The 21,862-nt window shown below is 39.5% G+C and overlaps 1 protein-coding gene across 1 annotated transcript in view; it reads left to right on the top strand.

Annotated features, from left to right (window-relative positions):
- ranbp9 (RAN binding protein 9) overlaps positions 1-21,177 on the top strand; it is a 28,359-nt gene extending 7,182 nt beyond the window's left edge. Inside the window, exons 3-14 of the mRNA XM_026149217.1 lie at positions 823-875; positions 5,436-5,603; positions 6,875-6,897; positions 10,385-10,569; positions 13,742-13,854; positions 14,342-14,450; positions 14,990-15,144; positions 16,561-16,714; positions 18,134-18,255; positions 18,426-18,577; positions 19,405-19,516; positions 20,161-21,177. Coding sequence (XP_026005002.1) covers positions 823-875; positions 5,436-5,603; positions 6,875-6,897; positions 10,385-10,569; positions 13,742-13,854; positions 14,342-14,450; positions 14,990-15,144; positions 16,561-16,714; positions 18,134-18,255; positions 18,426-18,577; positions 19,405-19,516; positions 20,161-20,291 — 1,477 coding nt within the window. The 3' untranslated portion in view covers positions 20,292-21,177. The remainder of the gene's footprint in view (positions 1-822; positions 876-5,435; positions 5,604-6,874; positions 6,898-10,384; positions 10,570-13,741; positions 13,855-14,341; positions 14,451-14,989; positions 15,145-16,560; positions 16,715-18,133; positions 18,256-18,425; positions 18,578-19,404; positions 19,517-20,160) is intronic.
- The last annotated feature ends 685 nt before the right edge of the window (positions 21,178-21,862 follow it).

Below are 21,862 nucleotides of genomic sequence, written 5' to 3'. Positions count from 1 at the left end.
TGCATGCATCTCTACTAACTTGTGATTATTCTGCTGTTTTCATTATTTCAAGTAATAATTTTTGAATTCAAATATAAGAAATAGGATTTGGTAAATGATTGCTTTAAATGTGCCAGAAAAATACATCTAAATCTGTTTTCTTGGCTCAGAATGAGCCAATGGAGGGGGGGGGGGGTGTTCATACCACAAAGGTAGATCTTTTTGGGGGAAACAAAATTATAATATGTTCAATTAAGTTAACAAAATGTGTATATTAAAAAAAACAACTTCATTACATTGTGTGTGTTGAATATTCCTTTGTTTATAGCCTTTTTTGAGGATGCCAAATTTGTAGGGGTTTGCAATTTTTGCATAGATCAGCCATGCAATGAAAAAACTTGATATATAAATCAGTGGCAGCTTCATTCTCTTCATTACTAAATGAAATGTTCTATGTTTTTTTTTTTTTTTTTTTTTTTTTTTTTTTTTTTAACTTCAGATCTGGTGACTACATTTACAATCCCATGACATTGAATTGTAATAATTTCTGTTACTCATCAATAACCACATTAATGTTAGCTTTTGCCCTCATTGAACAATGTTATGGTAGCCCTTGTCATGAACTTAAATTATTAAAAAATAAATGACATTAACCTAATTAGACAGACACCATTTTGAAGAGATTACGTATGTGAGAAATTGGTGTTTACCGTGTTGAATGTAGCTTGACATGAGCCATGTCTGTCTGTGGTATGATTGACTTCAGCTTACATGTGTAAAATGGCTTCTTCAGTCTCTTTCTGCATAAACGCACAGCTTAACTCTCGCCTGTCTGTCCTACAGGTACATGGGTATCGGCCTCTCAGCTCAGGGTGTAAACATGAACAGACTCCCTGGTAAGTTGACATATTTTGTGCATTTGTTGCTGCTGTCTTTTGGTGTCTTTATCTGTTATATTCTACACTAGATATGTCTGGGATTTCTGTGGGTGTCATCTTGTCTGAACATAACTACTAGAGATTAGATTTGGATAAACTGGTTGGAGCCGTGACTGAGTCTGTTCATTGTGGTTGTTAGTTTGAGAAAAAAAAGAAAAACAAGTAATATAAAAAACACAATTCAGATCCTTACGTAGGCTTACTGGGAAATCTTCTATAAGGTCAACAAGGCTTTAACGTTTTAGTCAACCTGTTTTAGGATTATGTTGCTATACAAAGGCTTATAGAAAAATGAAATAAAATTGAAATTGGTTGCAACCAGCATGGAAAAATTGAAGCTAAGTTCATATGTTGAGAATTGATACCTGTCAGGACAAGCCAAAGGGTTTATATCCAGAGATCTCAGTAATGTGTTGTGTAGCTCTTGAGTGAGGAGCAAGGATGAATACTCTACTGAGCTTTTATGTATAGTTCAGGCCAAGGTGTTGTGTCGGCATATCGAAAGTGGCTAAATGAAGATTTCTCGTTAGTTTGCTCATAGTGGCCTAAAGCATCTTAACTTTGATGAAACTGCCAAAAAGGATGTCATAAGAAATAAGTCTGTTAACTAATTATTTAAAAGCTCATAAATTATACAAAAGCAGATATTACCAACATAAACACCAGCCTATGAATAAACACGATCAGTAGCTGAAATTTTTATTTTATATTTGTAATTATTTATTCATATAAATATATTTTTCCTGTGAGGCTGTGGAGGACATGTTGCCCCCCCCCCTCGCTAACCTCACAGTTTTCTGCGAAGCACAGGCCTCTGGTGGGTGGAAAGTTTAAGATTATCACTGTGTAATCAGTATATCCTAAGGTGATGTTTGACCTTTGTCATGCTCCCTTCCAGTATTTTTTTTTTTCGTTGTCTGTTGATTACACAAGTGTTGTGCTTAAAAGCATTCTCAGTGTATGCACTCAATCATTAACTCGTATCCATGATTGTTGGAACAAGAACTTTTTTTTAAACACTTGTGCAATTAGGTGTAATAAAGTTGTTGTTTTGGATTTTTTTTGAGCTGCTTCAATGTTTTAGTGAAGTCAGAAACCAACACACGAGGTAGTGAATGTTGATGGTACAATAAAATGTCATGAATATCATCATTAATTGGACGCTGCAGACGTCAACCCTACGCTCCCCTGAGGTTATCAGGCCAAACAGGACCCCAGATACCCCACCACCAGTTTGAAAGCTGGACCCACCCAGGAGCTCCAGTCTCTTCACACAAAGATAACAGCAGGCCTAGTGCCAACCGCACAGTCTCAGCTGATGGATAGATGCTAATGAAAACTCAGTAATAGCTAGGTTTCATTTGACGTAGACGTGACGTCGACGTAAAGCGCGAAATTTGACTGGCGGTCGGAAGTGAAAAAGATAAGCGCAAAATCACAGACAGACAGTACGCAAAATGCCTATGTCCTGTTGTGTTTACGGATGCTCCAGTAGGTCGACCAGAGAAACTGATAAACGGTATTTTAGGGTACCAAAAATAGCCCAACGAAGAGGAGAAAAATGGAAAATTCTAACCGAAAAACGTAGGAAAAAATGGATTTTAAATTTACGTTTACAGTCGGGAGGAGCAGAGTCTGCCAATGCCCGTGTCTGCAGCGACCACTTCGTCAGAGGTAATGTTATGTTTGCAAACGAACTTATTAGCATTAGGTTGTCGTTAAATTCTCGTTTACTTAGTGCTTTTAAGTTAGTAGTCTAATATTGACTTGATTGGGACTATAGGCTGCCCAAGTGCTTTGGATGACGAAGAGTCGGAGGACTGGGCTCCGACGGTCAATCTCGGCTACGAACGAAAACCCAGATCAGAATCAGTTCTCAAACGAGAGAAAAGAATGAAGCTTAAGGCAGAACAGCATCGATGTGCAGAGGCGATTTTGGATATGCAACAGACGGCTGAGAGCCCGGATTTGAGCCTAGTGACAGTGGAGAACAGGCTACTAACCCTGCCATACAATTGCAATGAGCTGCAATCACTTCTCCATCCTCCTTTGCAATTACCCAAGTCTTCAGAGGTGTCTCATTAGACCGCTGAGAATGGTTTACCTTGAAACAAACAACTGTCACTCTAACGAAGTCCTAAGGATGTGGCATGTTTGTTGACGTTAAAGCCGCTACCGCTAACTGTTAGCGTGTTTAAGATAAAGCAATATAAGAACAAACACTCACCCTTGCAAACACCAAACTGTATCCATCACGGAGACGTTTTGTTCCAAGGTTGTGGACCCACCCGCTGACAAAAAAATTGTACGCCTCCAGACTCTTGAAAGCTTTCATTTGCTGCCTAGTGTAGTAAGAAGTCTGGAGGACCAAGTAGTTGGTGATATCCACAGCCTCGATAGTAGGCAAATCCTTTACTTCTGTGGTGTATTCGGACATTTTCAAAGAATACGGATCACGTCCGATATATTTTTTTAACTATCTGTTTATATCTCTCCCGAGAAACGGGGTCTAAAGTTGCACAATAGCTGCTCTCCTGACTCTCCACAGTGTCCTCCATGTTTACTTCCGCCCTCCACTCAAAAATCGCGCTGCCTCCGCACGTCATCAGAACCACGTGACCGCAACCCAACTATTGTGAAGAACTGATGCCAGAGTGCTGCTGAGTTGAGTACTGTCCTGCAGTGATGACTGTGGAAACGGCAGGATTAATCCTGCTGCTCGACAGTAACTCACTGGATCCTGCCACATGGTTTCTAATGTTAAAACAGCCCCAAAGTCCTGTGTGCTGCAGCAAAGGCTGCATCCCCTTAAGTCTCCCTGAGAAACAAGTACTGTGCAAACACAGAGTACTCCAGGTTTTAATACACACAGGTATTCTGTTCACATTAAACCTTTGCTCATCAGTAATTTTCTTTCTTCCATTTTATGCTCAATACAAAAAAATATTTATTTTCAGTGAAATAAGGGGCATCACATCAAAAATGGCCTGCAGTCTGCAGAAGGTTAAACAAAACAAAGAATTGAAGGTTAAAAATGCCTCACAAAAATCTCCCAATTCTGGGAGTACATCCAGTTTTCTGGAAGAAACTGAATGAGCTATGTCTTTCTGCAGTCAGCATGAAAGCAACAGCAAGCTGTTCCACTGATTGAGAATACCGATTCCCCAGGTTCAGTTCTCATAGTGTCCTTGAGCAAGGCATTGAATCTTGCAGGTTTGTGCTTGCTGGCTCACGGTACAGGGCTGTGGGTGAAGGTGTGGACACATACATCTGCCTTTTTTCTGTTTTAAGTGAGGATATTTCAGCTCTACTGCTCTCAGCACTGTGTGATTCTTGATCCAGGTCATGATATTACACCAGCGTTTACTGAAGCGTTGGAATTATGACGTCACATGTCTATTTTTAGACTTAACATGCGAATTTCTGGCCTAATAAAGTTTGGTGATAGGGAAATGTCTGTAAATACTCACAAATGTTAGAGTTGGGTTTAACTTTCAGCAGATACGAAACAGCTTGGTCCAGTTATTTTGTTGTTTGACAGCTTTTATTTCATGTCTTATTTGAGGAAATCTAATAATTAGATTAAAAAAGAAAAGAGTCAGCACTCAGAGAATCCCACTTGAAATCTGGGAGAACGCTGCCAAAGCAAAGATGAAAATCCTTTTATGACCATATTTTAGGGCATGTATTTAAATCAGACTTTACTGATGATTCTACACGTGTGACCATTAATATTGAAGTGTAATTTAAATAACACTTCGTAAATATGTTCCCAGAGGGATTTTAAGATTGCTGCTGAGTGGCAAGATTACTTCATAAAGGTTTTGACGCTGCCTCTCCGGTTTAATCACACTGCGTTCGAACCATTTTGGCGGCCTGCTCACAGCACTGTTGTCCTCCTCAGTAGCGTAGCTTTTGGTGTGATTTGTCACAAAACAAATTTTGAAAACATTTGTGTGTTGTGTTTTTTGATCTCCCGTGTCATCAGTGCCAGTATGCTTCTAGTTCAGTCATATTTACAATACTTATAGGGGCCACATTGTACTTCTGACCCTAGAGCTGAGTAATTTAAACTGACGTATTGCTTTAGGTTTTCTAAAAACAAATAAATAAGTAAATAAATACTGACATGTAGCACATGTAGGAGGAGCTCACTGTTTGTAACGCTGGCCCTTGGTGACAGGTAAAAGCTACAACATGTGAGGAGGTGTGTGTAAAGTTGTGTATAGGCTTTGCCTATAACTAACCCACAACTGTGTTCAACCATAAGAAGTTTCTCTGTGTGAATAATCAGCTGCAAAGTATATCATTATTTTACAGCACTGTACCTTTTAATGTGGGTTTGTAGGAATATTCATATTGTGAGACTGACCATTATCATTCAGCCCTCCTATGGGCTGTGTGTGTCTGTCCGTGTTTGTCTTTGTGTTTCTGTGTTGAGTCTGAGATTCAAACAATTGCTGCGTTTTAACACTTTTTCACCTCATGTTCTCACACTTTTCATTTGCATCGCTGCAGGTTGGGACAAGCACTCTTATGGTTACCATGGAGATGACGGCCACTCCTTCTGCTCGTCTGGCACCGGGCAACCTTATGGACCCACGTTTACAACAGGCGATGTGATTGGCTGCTGTGTTAACCTCATCAACAACACCTGCTTCTACACAAAGAATGGCCACAGCCTAGGTACAGAAAATAATACCCAATAATGCTGCCATGCAGTGGTCTGTGTATTAAGTTGCAGAAGGACTGCAGTGTTTCCAATATATTTTTTATCAATGTTTAAACAGAGATGGCATTTCTCTCAATAAGAGAGAGATGAGTAACAGTTTTGTTTTTTTAAATAAATAGTTGGCAATCGCGCTTGTCCACTATATTTTTCCCACTGCTTGCCCACTTGTGTTTTGAAAGTTCAAGTGCTGCTAACCAGTTAGCTCCAGCTCTTCCTGTCTTATCTTTCCCCTAATGGCTGGCTCACTGGCCAGGTTTTTGTTGGACTGTAATATTATTCCCCTCCTTCCCCAAAAGGATCTCAGCCTGCAGCACCTTGAACTGCAGCTTTTGAAAGTAGTCTTGCTTCTGTCCTGTCGCGCTACTGTAAGCTGGATGGTTACTCTGACCAGAAGCTGCGGTAGATGGAGGATTGGCTCACTTATGTCCCTTTTATACCCCGCTCACCAAAGCTTTGTAGTTGGAGACTTCCAAAGGAACTTTGATTACATTTGTGTAGTTATTTATTTCTCACAAAGGGATTGGAAAATTTAATATTTTCTGAGGAGAAACTTTGCCATGATGTAAGCTCATTTTACAAACACGGCTGTAATAGTTTCACAGAAGTTGTTACTGAGCCAAACACAAAACAAGAGGCCACTGCAGCAAGTCCAGCTTGTGATATATTGCTTTTTTTTTTCTTTTTTTTTTTAAGTTTTGCATGTTTCTATGAATTGTCTTGTTGTTGTTGTTGTTGTTGTTTTAAATAATCATTCTTTGTTAATTAAATGTCTCTGATGTTTTTTGCTCTTTTTTTGTTTTAAATTATTTTTTCCACTTTACTGCACAGCAAAGAAATGTTACAAAGCTCGATAGTAAAAGCAATGTAAACATATATTTATATGTATGTATGTTCTTCATAATATAAGCATCCAGCAAATCTGTCAAAAAGCTTTTAATGTGAAGGCTTTGCAATACTTTGTATAATTTAAAAATTACATCAAATTTGTATTTTTTTAGATAATGCTTTAGTGATAATTTCCTTCATGATTAGAAGACCGGGTTCACAGTTAAATCTGTTGGGGAGACGGTCTTTCTCGCTTATGTGACATTTATGAACTGCAGCAAGATGACCGTAACCAGATTACCTCAGCACATGTAAACACACGAACTGTGGCCTCACGCTGTGTGCAGAAATGGAAAGTACTCTTGTTCTTCATGCTGACTGTTTCTCTCTTCCTCTGCAGGTATTGCCTTCACAGACCTACCAGTAAGTACTGAGATTTTCTTCACTCTTTGTTGTAAAGTAATCCTTTCCATAATTAGCACAGCTGTAGGAGATGATGCTATTTATGGAAATTAAATGTGTCATTTCCTGCAGAATGTCCACTGCAGTCAAAATGTTTAATCATGCAAAATGGATTAGAGGCTGGAAAACTCGGGAGCTCCGAACACACCGTCAGCTTTTCTCAAACACTGTCAAACTGGAAGGCCTTTCTTCTTCTGTCACATCTGTAGTGATTGTGGTGTCTGTGTAACCTTTGGCTAAAGTTTCTTTGGCTTTATCCAACCATAAACAGACACTTGAGTGTTCTCTATTAAGAATTTATTATGTGTTTAAAGCAAATGAAGTGTACTTTCTGTATTTACATTATGAAGTTCAGAGGTTCACATTTATTAGGAGGCTTTAACTCAAAGTTGTCAGGTGTTTGACACAGTAAACTGCTTTATATAACACTTTTTGTACTATGGTTTCATTTATTTTTCCACAAATGGATGAACAGAGTTACATTAGTAAAGCATCTAGTGCAGGTTGTAGGCCTTGAAATGTGGGGGAGAAAAGTAGAACGTAGAAAAATTGAAAAACGGCAAAACAAAGCACAGTTTTTAAAAAATTATATAAATTGATATTAGCAGGAATATCTTTACTGTGTATAAAATGCTTCTTATGTGGCACTGATTTCATTATCTAATTATTTTATTGGTTGGACCAATAAAATTAAATGGAAGACTCCTAAATTTAAATCTCAGGGACGTCTCTCAAAGTAGAAAGAAGCTTTTTAAAACAAAGTCAGCAAACTTTATAAGCTGTGTTTTTTGTTTGTTTGTTTTTGGTTTTTTTTCCCTCACAGAGTTCACTCCTGGTGACAGTTAATTTGATAATGCTTCAAAGTAGCTGCTTAATAAATGTCTGAAGAAAGTATTTATAAAAATAAAAAAAATAAAAAAATGTTTCTTTTAAGCTGCTGTAAACTTGCTGTTTGATCCAGATCTTCCATCAGAGTCATGTTGACACATTTTCCACTTTCATTTAGTGGGGAAAACAGCTTGAAAGTTTAAAAACTATTTACAGTGTATGAGCCAAATGCTCATGCTTCTTTTTTGTTTTAAAGGGGGTTTGTTTTTGTTTTTTTTCTACTATTTGCTGTGTATTGTGTCAGACAGAGGAGATAACTGTAATATTGCCATCTTAGGCACACAGCTGTGAGCACAGAAGCCCCAACCTCCTGCTGTTTAAAACTTCCGTTTGTAAGCAGCAGCGAATCACAAATGGTTTGCCCCAAAGGGGGAGGAGCTAAAATGTTTTGTTGCTTTTGTTTTGTTTGTTTTGCCTAAGGAGCTGCACCAAGAACGTCCAACAGTATGGAGCTAGACTTGAGAATAATGGCCTACTTTTTCAAATGGAACCAGAGTTTTGAGTACTCCTTTGTTTCTTAACAAGGCGACACGGTCAGCTCCTATTCTTCGTTATGTGAACGACTCCCACACCCACTGGGTCTTGATTCCAGTGGGATTCATGCATACGTTACCAAAGTTGGGATGTTTAGGGAGACACTTGTTGCTTGGTTGGTAGCAAATGAAAACGGGTGCCGGCTGTTATTGAAGAAGAAAAATAAGAGTCTTAGCTAAAACAATAATCCATTGAGCAGCCAAACAGACTTGGATGTGAGCCAGACATTCATGTTCCTCCAGAGCTGTGCAGTGAAGTGCGTCACCTCGACGCAGCTGACCTTTCTGGTTATTGAACCATGACAAAGACAACTGTGAGAGACACACACAGCTTTGTACTGCTGTTCTTATGTGGGCTGTTATCAGCAGTGTTATTCCCAACTCCTAGCCTAAATCTAACTCTAAAAAAGTTTAGTGTTTTGTAAAGTTTTTGTTGTTTGTCTTTCTTTTTTTTTACATTTTGGTATTTCGGTATTAATTTATTTTAAGGACACTTGCAGCCATCCAAACACAACACGGTGAATGTGCCTTTCCACCAGTCACCACTGCCTCTGATTAAACCAGAGCTCTGGTGATTGGTAGAATAGTAGAACAATACATCCAGATATGCAAATCTTAAGTGTTTTTCATTTAGCTCTGTCTGATTACTGTCTGTCAAATCAGGGATTTATATTTAAAAAAAAAAAACAAAAAACAAAAAAAAAAAACTTTTTAAAACAGTCTTTGTTGCAAAGTCAGCAAACCTTTCAGTGGCTTTTTATCACAGATTCTGTACTTGCAGTTTTTATGGCTGTGTGATAAGTGAAATTTAACTCTGGTGCTGCTTCAAAATAAGTGCCCAGAGACATTTTAAAATGCCAGCTGAGTGAGACTTGTTTCTGGAAAGGCTTTGGCTGTAGTAATTGAGCTTCATTGCTTTCAGTGCTCCCGTACTTTCTACTTTTTATTCACCAGTACTCATGTATAGTGCTGTTGCTCATTAAATCATAATCAGAAATCATACAACAATTTGGATTATGTCGTGTTGGAGTGTAGAGTCCTCCTTGTTTAACATCAGTAGTTTTCCAAAACTGTGTATTAGGGAGCTGCACTGTTAGCACGTGGGATTGCTGTTTCCTTGGTCTGAAAAACAAATGAGGTTTTTAATGAAGTTACAGGTAACAACAGGAATAAGCTGAAAAATAAAATGAGAACTGCTGTTTAGTTTGGGTAGTATATTGGTAGATGTTGCCATAAGATATGCTCCATAGCATCAAATGAGTATTGAACAGCAGTCAAAGATGATCGGCAGAAAATAAACACAGCAACCTTTCAATGACCGAACCCAGTTATATTATAATTAAATCATATTAATTGTTCCCCTTCACAGTTCAATATGCTTCAAATTGTAAGACAAAGAGTACCCACCAGTATTCCTTTATTATTTATGTCTTCAGTTGAAATGAATTTGCTCTAGGCTGAGTGCAGTACGTGGGACAGAGTCGATAAACAGGACTATGAAGTACTAGTAATGTATTGGAGGACAAACTAAAATTAAAAAAAAAAAAATCATAAAATGAAGTGAAATGCACAATAATCAAAAAGATCTTTGCTGGGTTGTTGACTGACAGAACATTTTTTTAGTTCTGTCTATAAAGCAAAATTCATCAAAAGTCAAGTATTTGGAAGTGTCATCAATTCTGATGAAGTCAGTTCAGCAATCAGCTGATAGTCATATTATGGTCAGTGAGTGCGATAAGGCCCCCCCCCCCCCCCCCCCTTTTTTTTTTTTTAAACGACGCTGTGAAAACAGGCTGAGCTCTCTGTTCAGAAGATGCACTGTCAGCATCCTACCACGTATGAGCTTTGTCAGCTACTAAAATCACATTTTAAGGCGTAATTGCAGACAAAAGCTTATTTCCTGAGATTTTCCGTTTTCCTGTTTTTACCCTTCATTGTTTCTTCCTGTTTTGATTAATTGTCCAGATTGCATTCCAGACTCCGTTTCCTCTATCACTCTTACCTCTCTTTATCGCTCCCTGCTGCAGCCTAACTTGTACCCGACCGTGGGCCTTCAGACTCCAGGGGAGGTGGTGGATGCAAACTTCGGGCAGCACCCATTCGTGTTTGACATTGAAGACTACATGAGAGAATGGAGGACAAAAATTCAGGCCCAGATTGACCGCTTCCCCATCGGAGAGCGCGAGGGCGAGTGGCAGTCCATGATCCAGAAGTAAGAGAGTTAGAAGGCTCAAATTATTTGCATGTAGTTTAAGCTAAGTACATTTATCTTATTTATTTTTTTAACTGTGGAATATTAGACTTGCCATGCTTTGTTCACTTATGATGTCTGCCCAGTGATAAGGTGCCACGAGGATGACTTCTTAGGTTAAGAATAACCTAGAAATTGACTTCAGTCTGCTTCCCTCAGGAAAAAAAAAATAGCTGCGAAAATTGTGGAAAACGAACTTTGCAGGAAATGAAAGATTTTGATATGTCCATTTTTAAAAAGCTGTTTTTTATTTTATTTTTTTATTTTGTATTTTGTATTTTTTCAGCCAGATGGTCTCCAAATAGATGTCCCTATTATGATTTCAGAAGTTTAAGTACAAGTAGGAGAAGTGAAAAGTTAATCTGTGGATATGTTTCCTATACCAAAGCTTTATCCATGTGATGTTACCACCACGTGGCTCCTAACGTGTGAGTGAGCCATGCTGAATGTTCCTGACATCTTCCACACATGAGAGCAAAAGGGGACTAACCTGACCTATTTAAGGCTCATGAGGAACAGTGTTATAATGTTCAGTTTCTTTGTTGTACACGATTGTCAAATCTCAAATTTTATCTGCAAATTTAACAATTTTATCAGGATACAGAATAGCAAGTCTTAATCAACAAATTTAATATCTGATACAAGTGATGATTTTATAGCCCACTGAAATAAAGACCATTTTGTTTAGCACAATCTTACTGGTTTGCTTATTAAAATCCATACATGCTTATGAATGTGTGGATTAAAGGACTTTCATGGTTAAGTACATTTATGTACAGATTTGACATCATATTTGGCACTTTAACTCTCACTTCTGCTTAACTGCTTGATGTAATGTGGCAGAGCTAGTTGTAGCAGACATGGAAAACCACACGGAGAGTTATTACCATCATTACTCCACATTTCACAGCTGATTGGATTTTAACTAGACCATAAATGGTTGAAAGTGCTGGTTGTTTCAGTAGTACCAGCGGCATATTGACCAGATGGAGGAAAAGGGAGTACTTGACTTTGTGACCTCAAGGTATTCTTCTGCATAAAACCAGCTGCCTGCTTCTCCTAAGTTAACGCCTTTGCAGGGTCTAAGTACTGGCTATTTTTATGCACTTAAACACACACTGTTACACACTGTTGTTTCACAGATAAAGTTAATAAATAAATAAATGTTGTAACATAAAACAACTCTTACTTCTGTTTTCCTGTTCAGCTAGCGATGTTGGTGTGGGTGCATGAATTACTTGTTCTAAGTATAAAGTTCCTCTTGGTTCAAATGGGTGTGAAAGTGTGTGTTTTACAAGTTGTATAGTCGCAGTTAACTGCTTATCTACTGACAGAGTTATGGTGACTGCAGTAGGTCTCACACGGTGTTCATGTCACACAGACACACACTCAGGCTTGTTATCTGACTGTTTTAGCAGTACAATCATTTACTAATTCATGCTTACATGAACAGGAGACAGCTGACCAGAAATTTACATTCATGTTGGATCCAGAGCTTTTGATCAGTTATTGTAGACTGAACAGTGTTCATCTTGTATTGGCTAAATGAAAAAGTCTTAGAAGGATGCTGTAGGTGACAGGACTACTACTAACATGAAGAGCATCAAGGCCCAGATGGATTGTTCCTCATCGAAGAGCTGGAGCTGTGATTCAGAAGGGAAAGATGCAGGGCTTGGTTTCCCTTCAAGCTGTGGCCTGGCAGGATTAGCTCTCTGTTGCTATGATTACTTGTCCTGAATGGATTTAAACTCCATTTGATGGGGATTGGAGTTGGGGGTGGGAGTGAATAAAGGGACTTATTGCCTTTATCCAGATGTCACCTCACAGGCAGGAATAGAACCAAGAAGTTTCTGATCTTACACCAGTGCAGTGTATTGTCTCTGTGGAACAATGGTAGCATGATGATCAGCCGGTGAGAGTGGCATTATCTCGTCATATAACGGCCTGAAGCATGAAGTTTGGTTTAGCTCTGCTGCACTGAGGGAACTCGTCATCGACATAGTAATGGGGTGTTTGGGTTTAGCCGTGCCTCTAATTTGATTAATGAAAAGTCAGACACATACACTCAAAAAACATACCATGCTCATATTCATCTGCATATTTTTATTCTTGAACTCTGCCAGAGTAGCTTTGCATTATTCACATTTCAAAATAATCCTTATGTATATTATCCTGGTCCTTGCGGTAGCACCTGGAAACTTTCTATTGTCTGCCCTGGATAAACAGAATTTGAGCAGTAGCTGAGCGTGGCTTCTGTGCCTCAGATGAGCACATAAGGATGTCCCCCGCGGGTTACCTTTAAAGGGTCATTCTGGCTAATAAGACTTAAGTGTTTGTAATTTCAAGTTAGTCTTTCAGGTTTGTGGACATTAGAGAAGTAAAGAGTGATCAGATGAAGAAAGCGGAAAGGCCAACAGCTGAACACACTCGGAAGTGAAAAGAAAAGAAATATGAACTGACTTTCATTTGCGAGGCACGGTGTACAGACAGACTTCCTGTTTTAACTTGACACCCTCCCCTCACCCTTACCACAATGGTGTGCCCACAGCCCACAGTTTTCCTGCACAGTGAGGGATTGTGACTGATTGTGACTATACCACAAAAGGATCATTTTATTTCCTAGGCTGAGTTATTAACTTGGTGAGCAAAATTGTGACATAATAGAAAGAACGGATCAGAGAAAGCTACACAAATGAGACCAGCGTAGAGTTGAAGTTGTGTCTTGACAGTGAAAACGACAAAACAAACTCAACTTTAGTTTTGTATATAGTAGCTGTTTCAGCTTGAGACTGTCAGCAGACTCTGTTATGCTATTGCTGTGGTCCAAGTTCTGAAATACAAGCAGTTGAAGAGAAATTTGTGTGTAGTGGTGCTGTAGAAATTTGGGTGTAATCAGGCCAAAAATAAAACCTGCTTTATCTCACTTGTTGTGGTACATCCCTGTTCAAAATCAACTCAGTCGAACCAGTTTTTTTTTTTTCTGTCCTGACAGAAAAGTTCAATTAATGTTACTTCTGCTGAGGCAACATTAACAAATAATGAAAGCAATAAAAACAATAAAAGCAGTGCTATTGTAGAAAATCTGCTTCTGCTTTGTCTGATCAGTGTATTTTGGTTTTTGTTGTCTCATCAGGATGGTGGCTTCTTACCTGGTGCACCACAGCTATTGCGCCACAGCTGAAGCCTTCGCCAAATCCACCGATCAGGCCGTGCATGAGGAGCTGGCCTCCATCAAAAACCGGCAGAGTGAGTGCTCCTATATTTCTATATCTATTTCTTACTCCCCATTTTTAAAGTTGACACTGTGCTGTTTTTGTAGATTTAAAAATCATAAAGGAAACAAAGTGGTTGGTATGGTTTCTCTCTGCGAGACGCAGTCAGCCAGCATATGTTGATTTCTAATACTCTACAGTATACAGTTCTTGAATTTAAACATCAGTGTATATGATATACACATTTTCCCCATACAAACTGTACTTGAACAGGAGCCTGATCATCAGAAACCATAAGGGAGAAGTGACACAGTAACATTGGGTCGTTATAGGGCTTTTCTTTTTTGTTTTGTTTTTTTCAAAGATGCAACAATGTATCTGAGTGCAACTACAGGCAGAGTAAAGCTAATGGAGCCCATCATAAAAAAGATGTTGGGATGACCCTCCCTTCTTACTGGAGGTGGAGGTTGTTAACGGTAGCATTCAAAACCTTCATGTGTGATTTCACTGTTGGTTTGTAGAGATCCAGAAGCTGGTGTTGTCGGGTAGAATGGGCGAAGCCATTGAGACCACCCAGCAGCTGTACCCCAACCTCTTGGAGAGGAACCCAGACCTTCTCTTCATGCTCAAGTAAGAACATGGTTGTATATAAAATGTATGTTTTACATGTTACACTTGTTTTATTTGTTTTATTTAGATGGATAACATTATTGGAAAAGTTAACAAAGCCATAATCTAAACCCTTTTATCTGTCACGCACCCTCACACAGCCTCACTATAGACAGTGAGTTATTCAATAATTATATTTAAAGGAAAGGGGATAAGATATCCCTTAAGATACGATAAGATTTCCTGCATTGCTTTGAAAATGGCTTCGCTCACTGCCCAACTTGGATGGAATCAAACATTCTGCCCTTTTTTTAATTCTCTAAGCTGAACGACTACTCTCTTTCACATATGTAGCTCTATACTTAAATACCAAGTTAAGTACTTTTTTAAAATTTGTCCTCCTGTCTTTACATCCCTTTCTTTATTTCCTCTATTTCCATCTGTTGTTGCTCTGTGTGCTTTTTCACCTTATTCCACCTCTTTATTTTCATACCATCCTTCCTAACCCTTCTGTTTTCCCCCCTTTTAATCTTTCCTCACCTCTTTCCATCTTTCCCCAGGGTGAGACAGTTCATAGAGATGGTGAACGGGACAGACAGCGAGGTGAGATGTCTGGGAGGTCGCAGCCCAAAGTCTCAGGACAGTTACCCCGGGTCACCCCGGCCCTTCAGCAGCCCCAGCCACAAAGCCAGCAGCTCCCAGCCCTACCTCACAGGTGCAGTCCAACATTATTCACATCATCCACAGTGTGAAAACTTCACTTATCTTTGGGGGGAAAAGAGGCCAGAGGCAAATAAAAGGGGAAAAAAATATTTCTTTCTTTCCCTGACCTGAGCACAAATATACATCAGCTTACAGACACCATCTCTACACCCATGTTTGAATCTGTGTCTGCAGCACAAACTAAAGCCCACCACATTTTTTTCATCTTGAATGACACAGATGTTCCTCTAAAAGCAAGGTGCAACAAAAATACAAAACAGTGTTTATATTACTATTTAATAGAAAAGAGTGGATCTCCTGAACCAGTTGTGAGTTGCTCTGCCGTACCTGGAGACCAGCTGATCACTTTCAGCTGTATCTCATTAGCATGTGTGGCAACTGACTTGTCTCTTCAGGAGCGTTAACTACACATTGCCGTGGTGTGATTGTTTCTTATGCCCTTTAAGCATCTGAAGCAGCATAAATACCTCATTGATTTTTCAATGAAATAAAATGGGATGGGTAACAGGCTGTGAATGCATTTCTCTTCTTTGTAATGGTGAAGCCAATAAACTGCCAGTGAAGCCTTTTTCTCCCTCTCTCCCTTTTTCTTCTTTTTTTAGTTGCAGTAATAAATGTTAAATATTTATAATTTATTGACTCCAACTCAACACATTCTGCTCACATTTGCCGGCAGCATTTGTGCAAAGCACACAATAAAAAACTGAACAAATGACTATTAACACCACTGCCAGTTAGTGCTGTGGAGCTCTTTAATGACAAGATAAGGGGGGAAATACTATATAAAATTAGACTATTGGCTTTCTGTTTTTGTTTTTTACAGCTTTGTCCTGTCACTTTATATTGTGACTTGTTAGAGAGAGTGATACAAGATCATGTAAACTTTTGCTATTGTGGAGAAGATGTTTCACAATTAAAAAAACTGTAGTTTAATGTGAGTGTCAATTCTATAAATGCTATAAACAGTTTAGCGCAACTTATCCATAGATAAGATAAGGAAGGAGTGATGAATGATTTAAATGTATGCACGCACGCACACACACACACACACACACACACACACACAGAGTAGATCTAAATTTTCAGATCAGAGCATTAGGATTTTTCAGTCATTGTTTGTTTCGTTATTATTCAACAAAACATCTTATTTGTTGCTTTGTTTTGTCATTCTTCTGTATGTTTTAAATACAGTTATTGTAGTTTTGTATATGTAATGTATTTTCATAAAAGTGAATTACTGTCATTTGTTATGCATGTAAAAACCAAACTATGGGTAGTGGTTGGAAATCAGCTGCGAGCGAGCACATCAGAATGGATGCGTTACTTCTATTGTGTTTAGTAATTGGAGTTTTGTCTGTCACTTTAAGAACATTTGAAATCATTTCAAATATGTCAAACTTATTTGCAGGGTTTGACAGCAACTGCTGTAATGGTGTGACGTCTAATAAGAGCCACAGCTCCTCCCCTCACAGTCATAAGCCCTGCCCTCCGGGCTCTGGCTCCACTCTCCCAGCATCCGACATCAGCCTCAATGGGAGTCGCAGCCAACAGCCGATAACCAGGTATGGAAACAAAGCACTCACACAGCAGTAAAAGCTGGAGGCGTTTATTTGGTTTTGAGTTTTTTTTAACTAGCATATCTTTACAATTTGACTTTAAAAGATGTAAATTTCATCATGTGACCTTAACTTTTCCTCCATCCCCCCCAAATTATTTTCATCTAAACTAGTTAACAGTAAATTTAGACTTTTAATCAAAATAAGCCAGCATCACTTTATAACAATCATTTATCCATTTTCTTATTCACAGTTGAACAATTATGAATTCATTATTAAACCATGTAGTGGGACACATTACATCAGTATGCAATATAATTATGTATTTGTTAATTTCCAAATGTTATTGTCATTAGTGAGTCTGTCCTCGTTCTCAGGGGTTCAAGTACTGCTGTTAGGTCAAAGCTGCCGGCGTCTCAGAGGTATACGTAAAGCGTCTGTTGGTCCTGTGAGCCACGTGTCATGGCATCCAAACCACAACCTTTTACTAAGGCTAACCTGACGCCTAGTAATATGAAACTAAACTGCATGTGAAACTAAACAAACTACAGTTTTCACATTCACTCCTCCGCCTGCTTGCTCACAAAATCTTTAAGACAAGAACTATAAAAATCAAATTTTACAAGGGCTTCAAAATATTTAGATGTACTAAAATATTTATTCAGTATTTATTTAACCATTGTTGTTAAACATTATCTGCCCACATAATGTTCATAGATGGTTCAAACTAGACATTAAAATGAATATAATGAATAAGTAATTTGGTAAGTAATTGTCTTAGTAATTTGGTTTCCAGCTTTCATTGAGGAGAAATTTCTTCCCTTGAACTTTCTGTGATGTGATTGGATAATTTACCAGATTCAACAATCTATCAGAAACATGTGCCTTTACACTTCAGAAAGTTATTTTTATTGATGCTGGTTACTATTTGTCATTTTTGGTTATGGTTATTGGTTATTTTTAATATTCTACGCTCCACTCAACAGACAGGAGTTGTTTGTTACCTCCTTGTCGAACTAATCTAATGCAGAGGACAGGGCAGTGTAGACTAATGGCGGCACGAAATTCACTTCCACAGTTTTTGAACTTGGGAATAAACCCAACAACTTAGATAGGTCTAGGTCTGAGACGTTTTATGTGATGAGGATGTTGGTCCCTAGGGATAGGAGTTACTTTAAAAAAGTAAAAATGAGCTATGGTGAATCCTATAGATGTTTAATGTAGAGCTGTTAGTATTAAATAGAAGCTGTGCTGGCAGTGATTTTAAATCAGAGCAGTATAATATTAGTGCCTCCAGTGGTGTGTTAATGCATTCACTTGGCAAGCAAAAGGTTGCTGGTTGGATTCCAGCCAAAAGTAGCTTCTACAAATCCAAACAGTATCCACCTGTAGAAGCTGCTGACAGTTTCTTGTGTCTTCTCTCAGTAATGATGTGGATATGGAGGTCGATCACTTCACCAACGGAGTGACAGAATCGTCTTCCAATGGTTTTCTCAACGGCACCTCCAAACACACCACGGAGCCTGACGACTGTGACGCAGACATGGGTGAGCAGAGCGTGTGGAGACATAAGAAACTTGATCTGAGACTTTGGATGTTGTGTTATCTAGCAGCTTCTTTCTAGCAGCCTTTTTCTTCTTCAAGATGTCATGCACACATTGTGCGTGTCACGCAGCCTTAAAAACACTTTTCTTTTCATTTTGAATTGACTCTACAGAGGTGGAGTCGGCACAGTCTAAGAGGCAGCTGTGCGGCGGAAGCCAGGCAGCCATCGAGAGAATGATCCATTTTGGCAGGGAGCTCCAGAGCATGAGTGAACACCTCCGCCGTGAGTGCGGCAAGAACTCTGCTAACAAAAAGATGCTCAAGGTAACACAGGAATCTCTGTTATTTACTTGGTTTATATTGTTTGTTTTTGTGGGGTCTGTTCACCTTTTGTGTTTGTATTTCAGGCATTTACAGTTGACTTCAATCATTTAAGCCATTTTCTTCACATAAAAATATGCCTGCCTTTGTACTGTATATTTATAAAAGCTTCAGATGTTATCTGTTTGTACTAGCTCCCAGTAAAATGCCAAAATGAGCCAGGTTCAAATCAAAGGCAGTGTAAAGGGGTGCTCATGTTCTAAAATTCTGGTCTCATTTAGAGCAAATTGATGGTGAAGGTGTTCGACTTTGGCAGGTACCTACATTGATGATCCTAGCATATGAGCATTCAGTCTGTTTTTCAGTGACATCTCGTTCCAGTTAAACAAATTGTGACAGCAACAATAGTTGCCAGAAAACTGCCTCAGTGGAAGGATTAAAAAGCAAATGTCATAGATGGGATTGAGGTTTTGTCATTTAAAATCCGAGATAACGGGGCTCATTTTCAATCTCTCCAAAAGGATATCTATACTAATGACCTCAAATGTTCAGTATTAACATTATTTTATTTCATTTTTTTAAGGGAAGAAAGTATAGCTCAAAAACAGATTTTGTGACCTCTGCAGTCAGTCATGATGTAATATATTTGTTTTAAAATGTACAGTCAGTTCAGTTGTCTTAAAGGAACAGGTCAAACTGTGGGAAAATTCTGTTTGAGCTGAAATGCTAACACAAAGAATGTTCAGCTACAGCATGTTGTAACAAAGCAGGTGAAATGAAGTGATGGGCTGTGGTGTGATCACTTTCTGCTCTCCCGTCTTCTGCTGCAGGACGCATTCAGCCTGCTGGCCTACTCGGACCCGTGGAACAGCCCAGTCGGATACCAGCTGGACGCCATTCAGAGAGAGCCGGTCTGCTCCACTCTCAACAGTGCAATATTAGGTGGGTCAGCCATGAGCAGTGCATGATCCAGTCTACAGTTTTCAGTTAGCATTTTGGATGTAGGAGGATAAAAGAGATTGATGGGGACTGTGGGTAACCCAAATCTCAAAAAGAAGCAAAAAAACCTCAGATTGTGATAAATGCTAAAAAACTTTTGCATGTGGTTTGCTGCAGAAATCTTAAGACAGACAGGCAGCATATCTTAGGGACTGCATATTACCAGGACATGTGTTTAAATCCAGGTGAACTAACCTTAAAGATAAAGGTGTCAGTGCACCTGCTATCCAGCCGAAGGCAGAACTGAGCAGGTATTCTCATTCTGAGTGAGCTGGAAAATGTGACTTGCTTCCAAAACACCAGTGATTTTTTTTTTTTAACCATATATCAAATTGTCCTTTGCATGTTGATATGTTGATTCTGATTATCATGTAATGTGATGTTTTTAAGCTCAGAAATTCTTTACAGACATTGTTAAACACAATTTTCCTGCAGATTCTGAAGTTTTTCAGTTCAATAATCTGAAAATAAAGCCGTTCAATTAAAATGACTTCCAGATGCTGTATGACTGTCCAACAAGCACTGCACCTACCAATTCCTGATATTACCTGCAGTCACAATTTTCTTTTTTTCCTTTTTCTTTCCAGAGACTCACAACCTGCCCAAGCAGCCTCCCCTGGCCCAGGCCGTGGGTCAGGCCGCCCAATGCCTCGCCATGATGGCACGAACTGGCAGCGGCTCCTGCGCCTTTGCCTCTGTGGACGATTACCTACACTAGCCCCGTGCGCACGCAGACACACACACACACACACACACACACACACACACTCTCCAAGGGCCTGTCCAGAAATCCTTCTTTCCAACTCCTCAGTCAGTGTAGTCCTATTAGCCGAGGAGGCATTCCTCTGCACGCCGTCATAGAACGTCAACCATCTCACTCGCTTCTGGTTCTGCTTTTGCTGAACGCCGCTGAGGGTCAGAAGACATTTCTGGGCAGATCCTTAGAGTGACACCACCTCCTTTTCCATCATAAATATGAAATTACACCTCCACCTTCGGTTGGCTCCCCATGCGTCTGCCTCCATCTAACTGACAGTAGCTGACTTTAAAAAATAATCGGGGGGGGGGGGGGCTGAACTCATGTGGACGCGCCACAGTCCCCGCATTCCTGGGGGAGGAATCAAACCGGGGGTGGACAGACTGCTAAAAAATATCTCTGGTCAAACATAAATGGGGAGGGGAGGGGTGGCGGGGGGGCAACAATAAGAAAACAGACGAGTGGCCGCCATGGTTGACCCACCATTAACGTGGTCCCTGTAAACCTGGGGCTTACCAGGCAAACACACACAGAAAACACACACAAATAAACACGGAGGCAAGCTGATGCTGATGCCGGGATTGAAAAGTCCACCTCACCGAGGCTTGCTCAAACTCCGGCCAATGCGAACCTTATGGCCTACCCCCCCCTCCGTAAATCTTCACCCTCTCTGCACCGCCTCCCTCCTGCTACCTTCCACTGACTTCAGGACATCGGCGAAGATATGTGTGACGTACGTGGACTCGGGACTTCAGAGAAGCGAGAGAGAATCTACAGTCTCGACTCAGCGTTCCCTATTTTTAATCTTTTGTTTAGTTTTTGTTTTTCTTCGGCGAAGTGGGCAGACGTGGGGGGGGGGGGGTTACCTGGCTCTTGTTTTGTTTAGTTTTTCCAGGTTTACAAGGCATGGTGCAGATGACGATGATTATTCTTATTATTATTCTAATTATCAATATATTAATTATTGTTACTTGCATTCACAGTATATTTGTTGAGCGCCAGCGAGAGCAAGTTCCTCCAACTTATTATAATAAAGGTCCCGATTCTACCGATTACCAGTGACGAGCGTGTGTACATGTTAACGTTTAAATATGAATTTAACAAAATAAAATTATATCAATAGAGCGACATATTTAGTTATAGAAATCACAGAAAAAAAACAAAACAGTCCTTTAATGCTTTGTACTGACACCAGTGACCCCTGAAGTGTTCTGGTTGTTCCCAGTTTGTAATATTTTCCTCTTTGGTTGAATCCAGGGTTCCTACACAGGTGAAAGTTGACACAAATTCCAGGCCTGGAAAATTCTGGAAAAAAACAGGTTTTTAGTTCTAAGAACTTGGCTGCAGATTTTACATGTTGTCCATGAAGTCACTACAGCCGAGCTGAGAGCGTCTTCAGACACTTCTGCTGGATTTTCTATGATGACTGCGCTGTGTAGGAGCCCTGCTTTGACCTCTGACTGCATTTTATCTGTTACCCTCCCTCCCTCCTTGGTAAACCCTCAGCCACACAAAAGATTTGTCCCAAACAT

The sequence above is a fragment of the Astatotilapia calliptera genome, chromosome 18 (genome assembly GCF_900246225.1).
Source record: "Astatotilapia calliptera chromosome 18, fAstCal1.2, whole genome shotgun sequence".
Taxonomy (NCBI): Eukaryota; Metazoa; Chordata; class Actinopteri; order Cichliformes; family Cichlidae; genus Astatotilapia; species Astatotilapia calliptera.
This window is presented reverse-complemented; position numbering and strand designations above follow the sequence as displayed.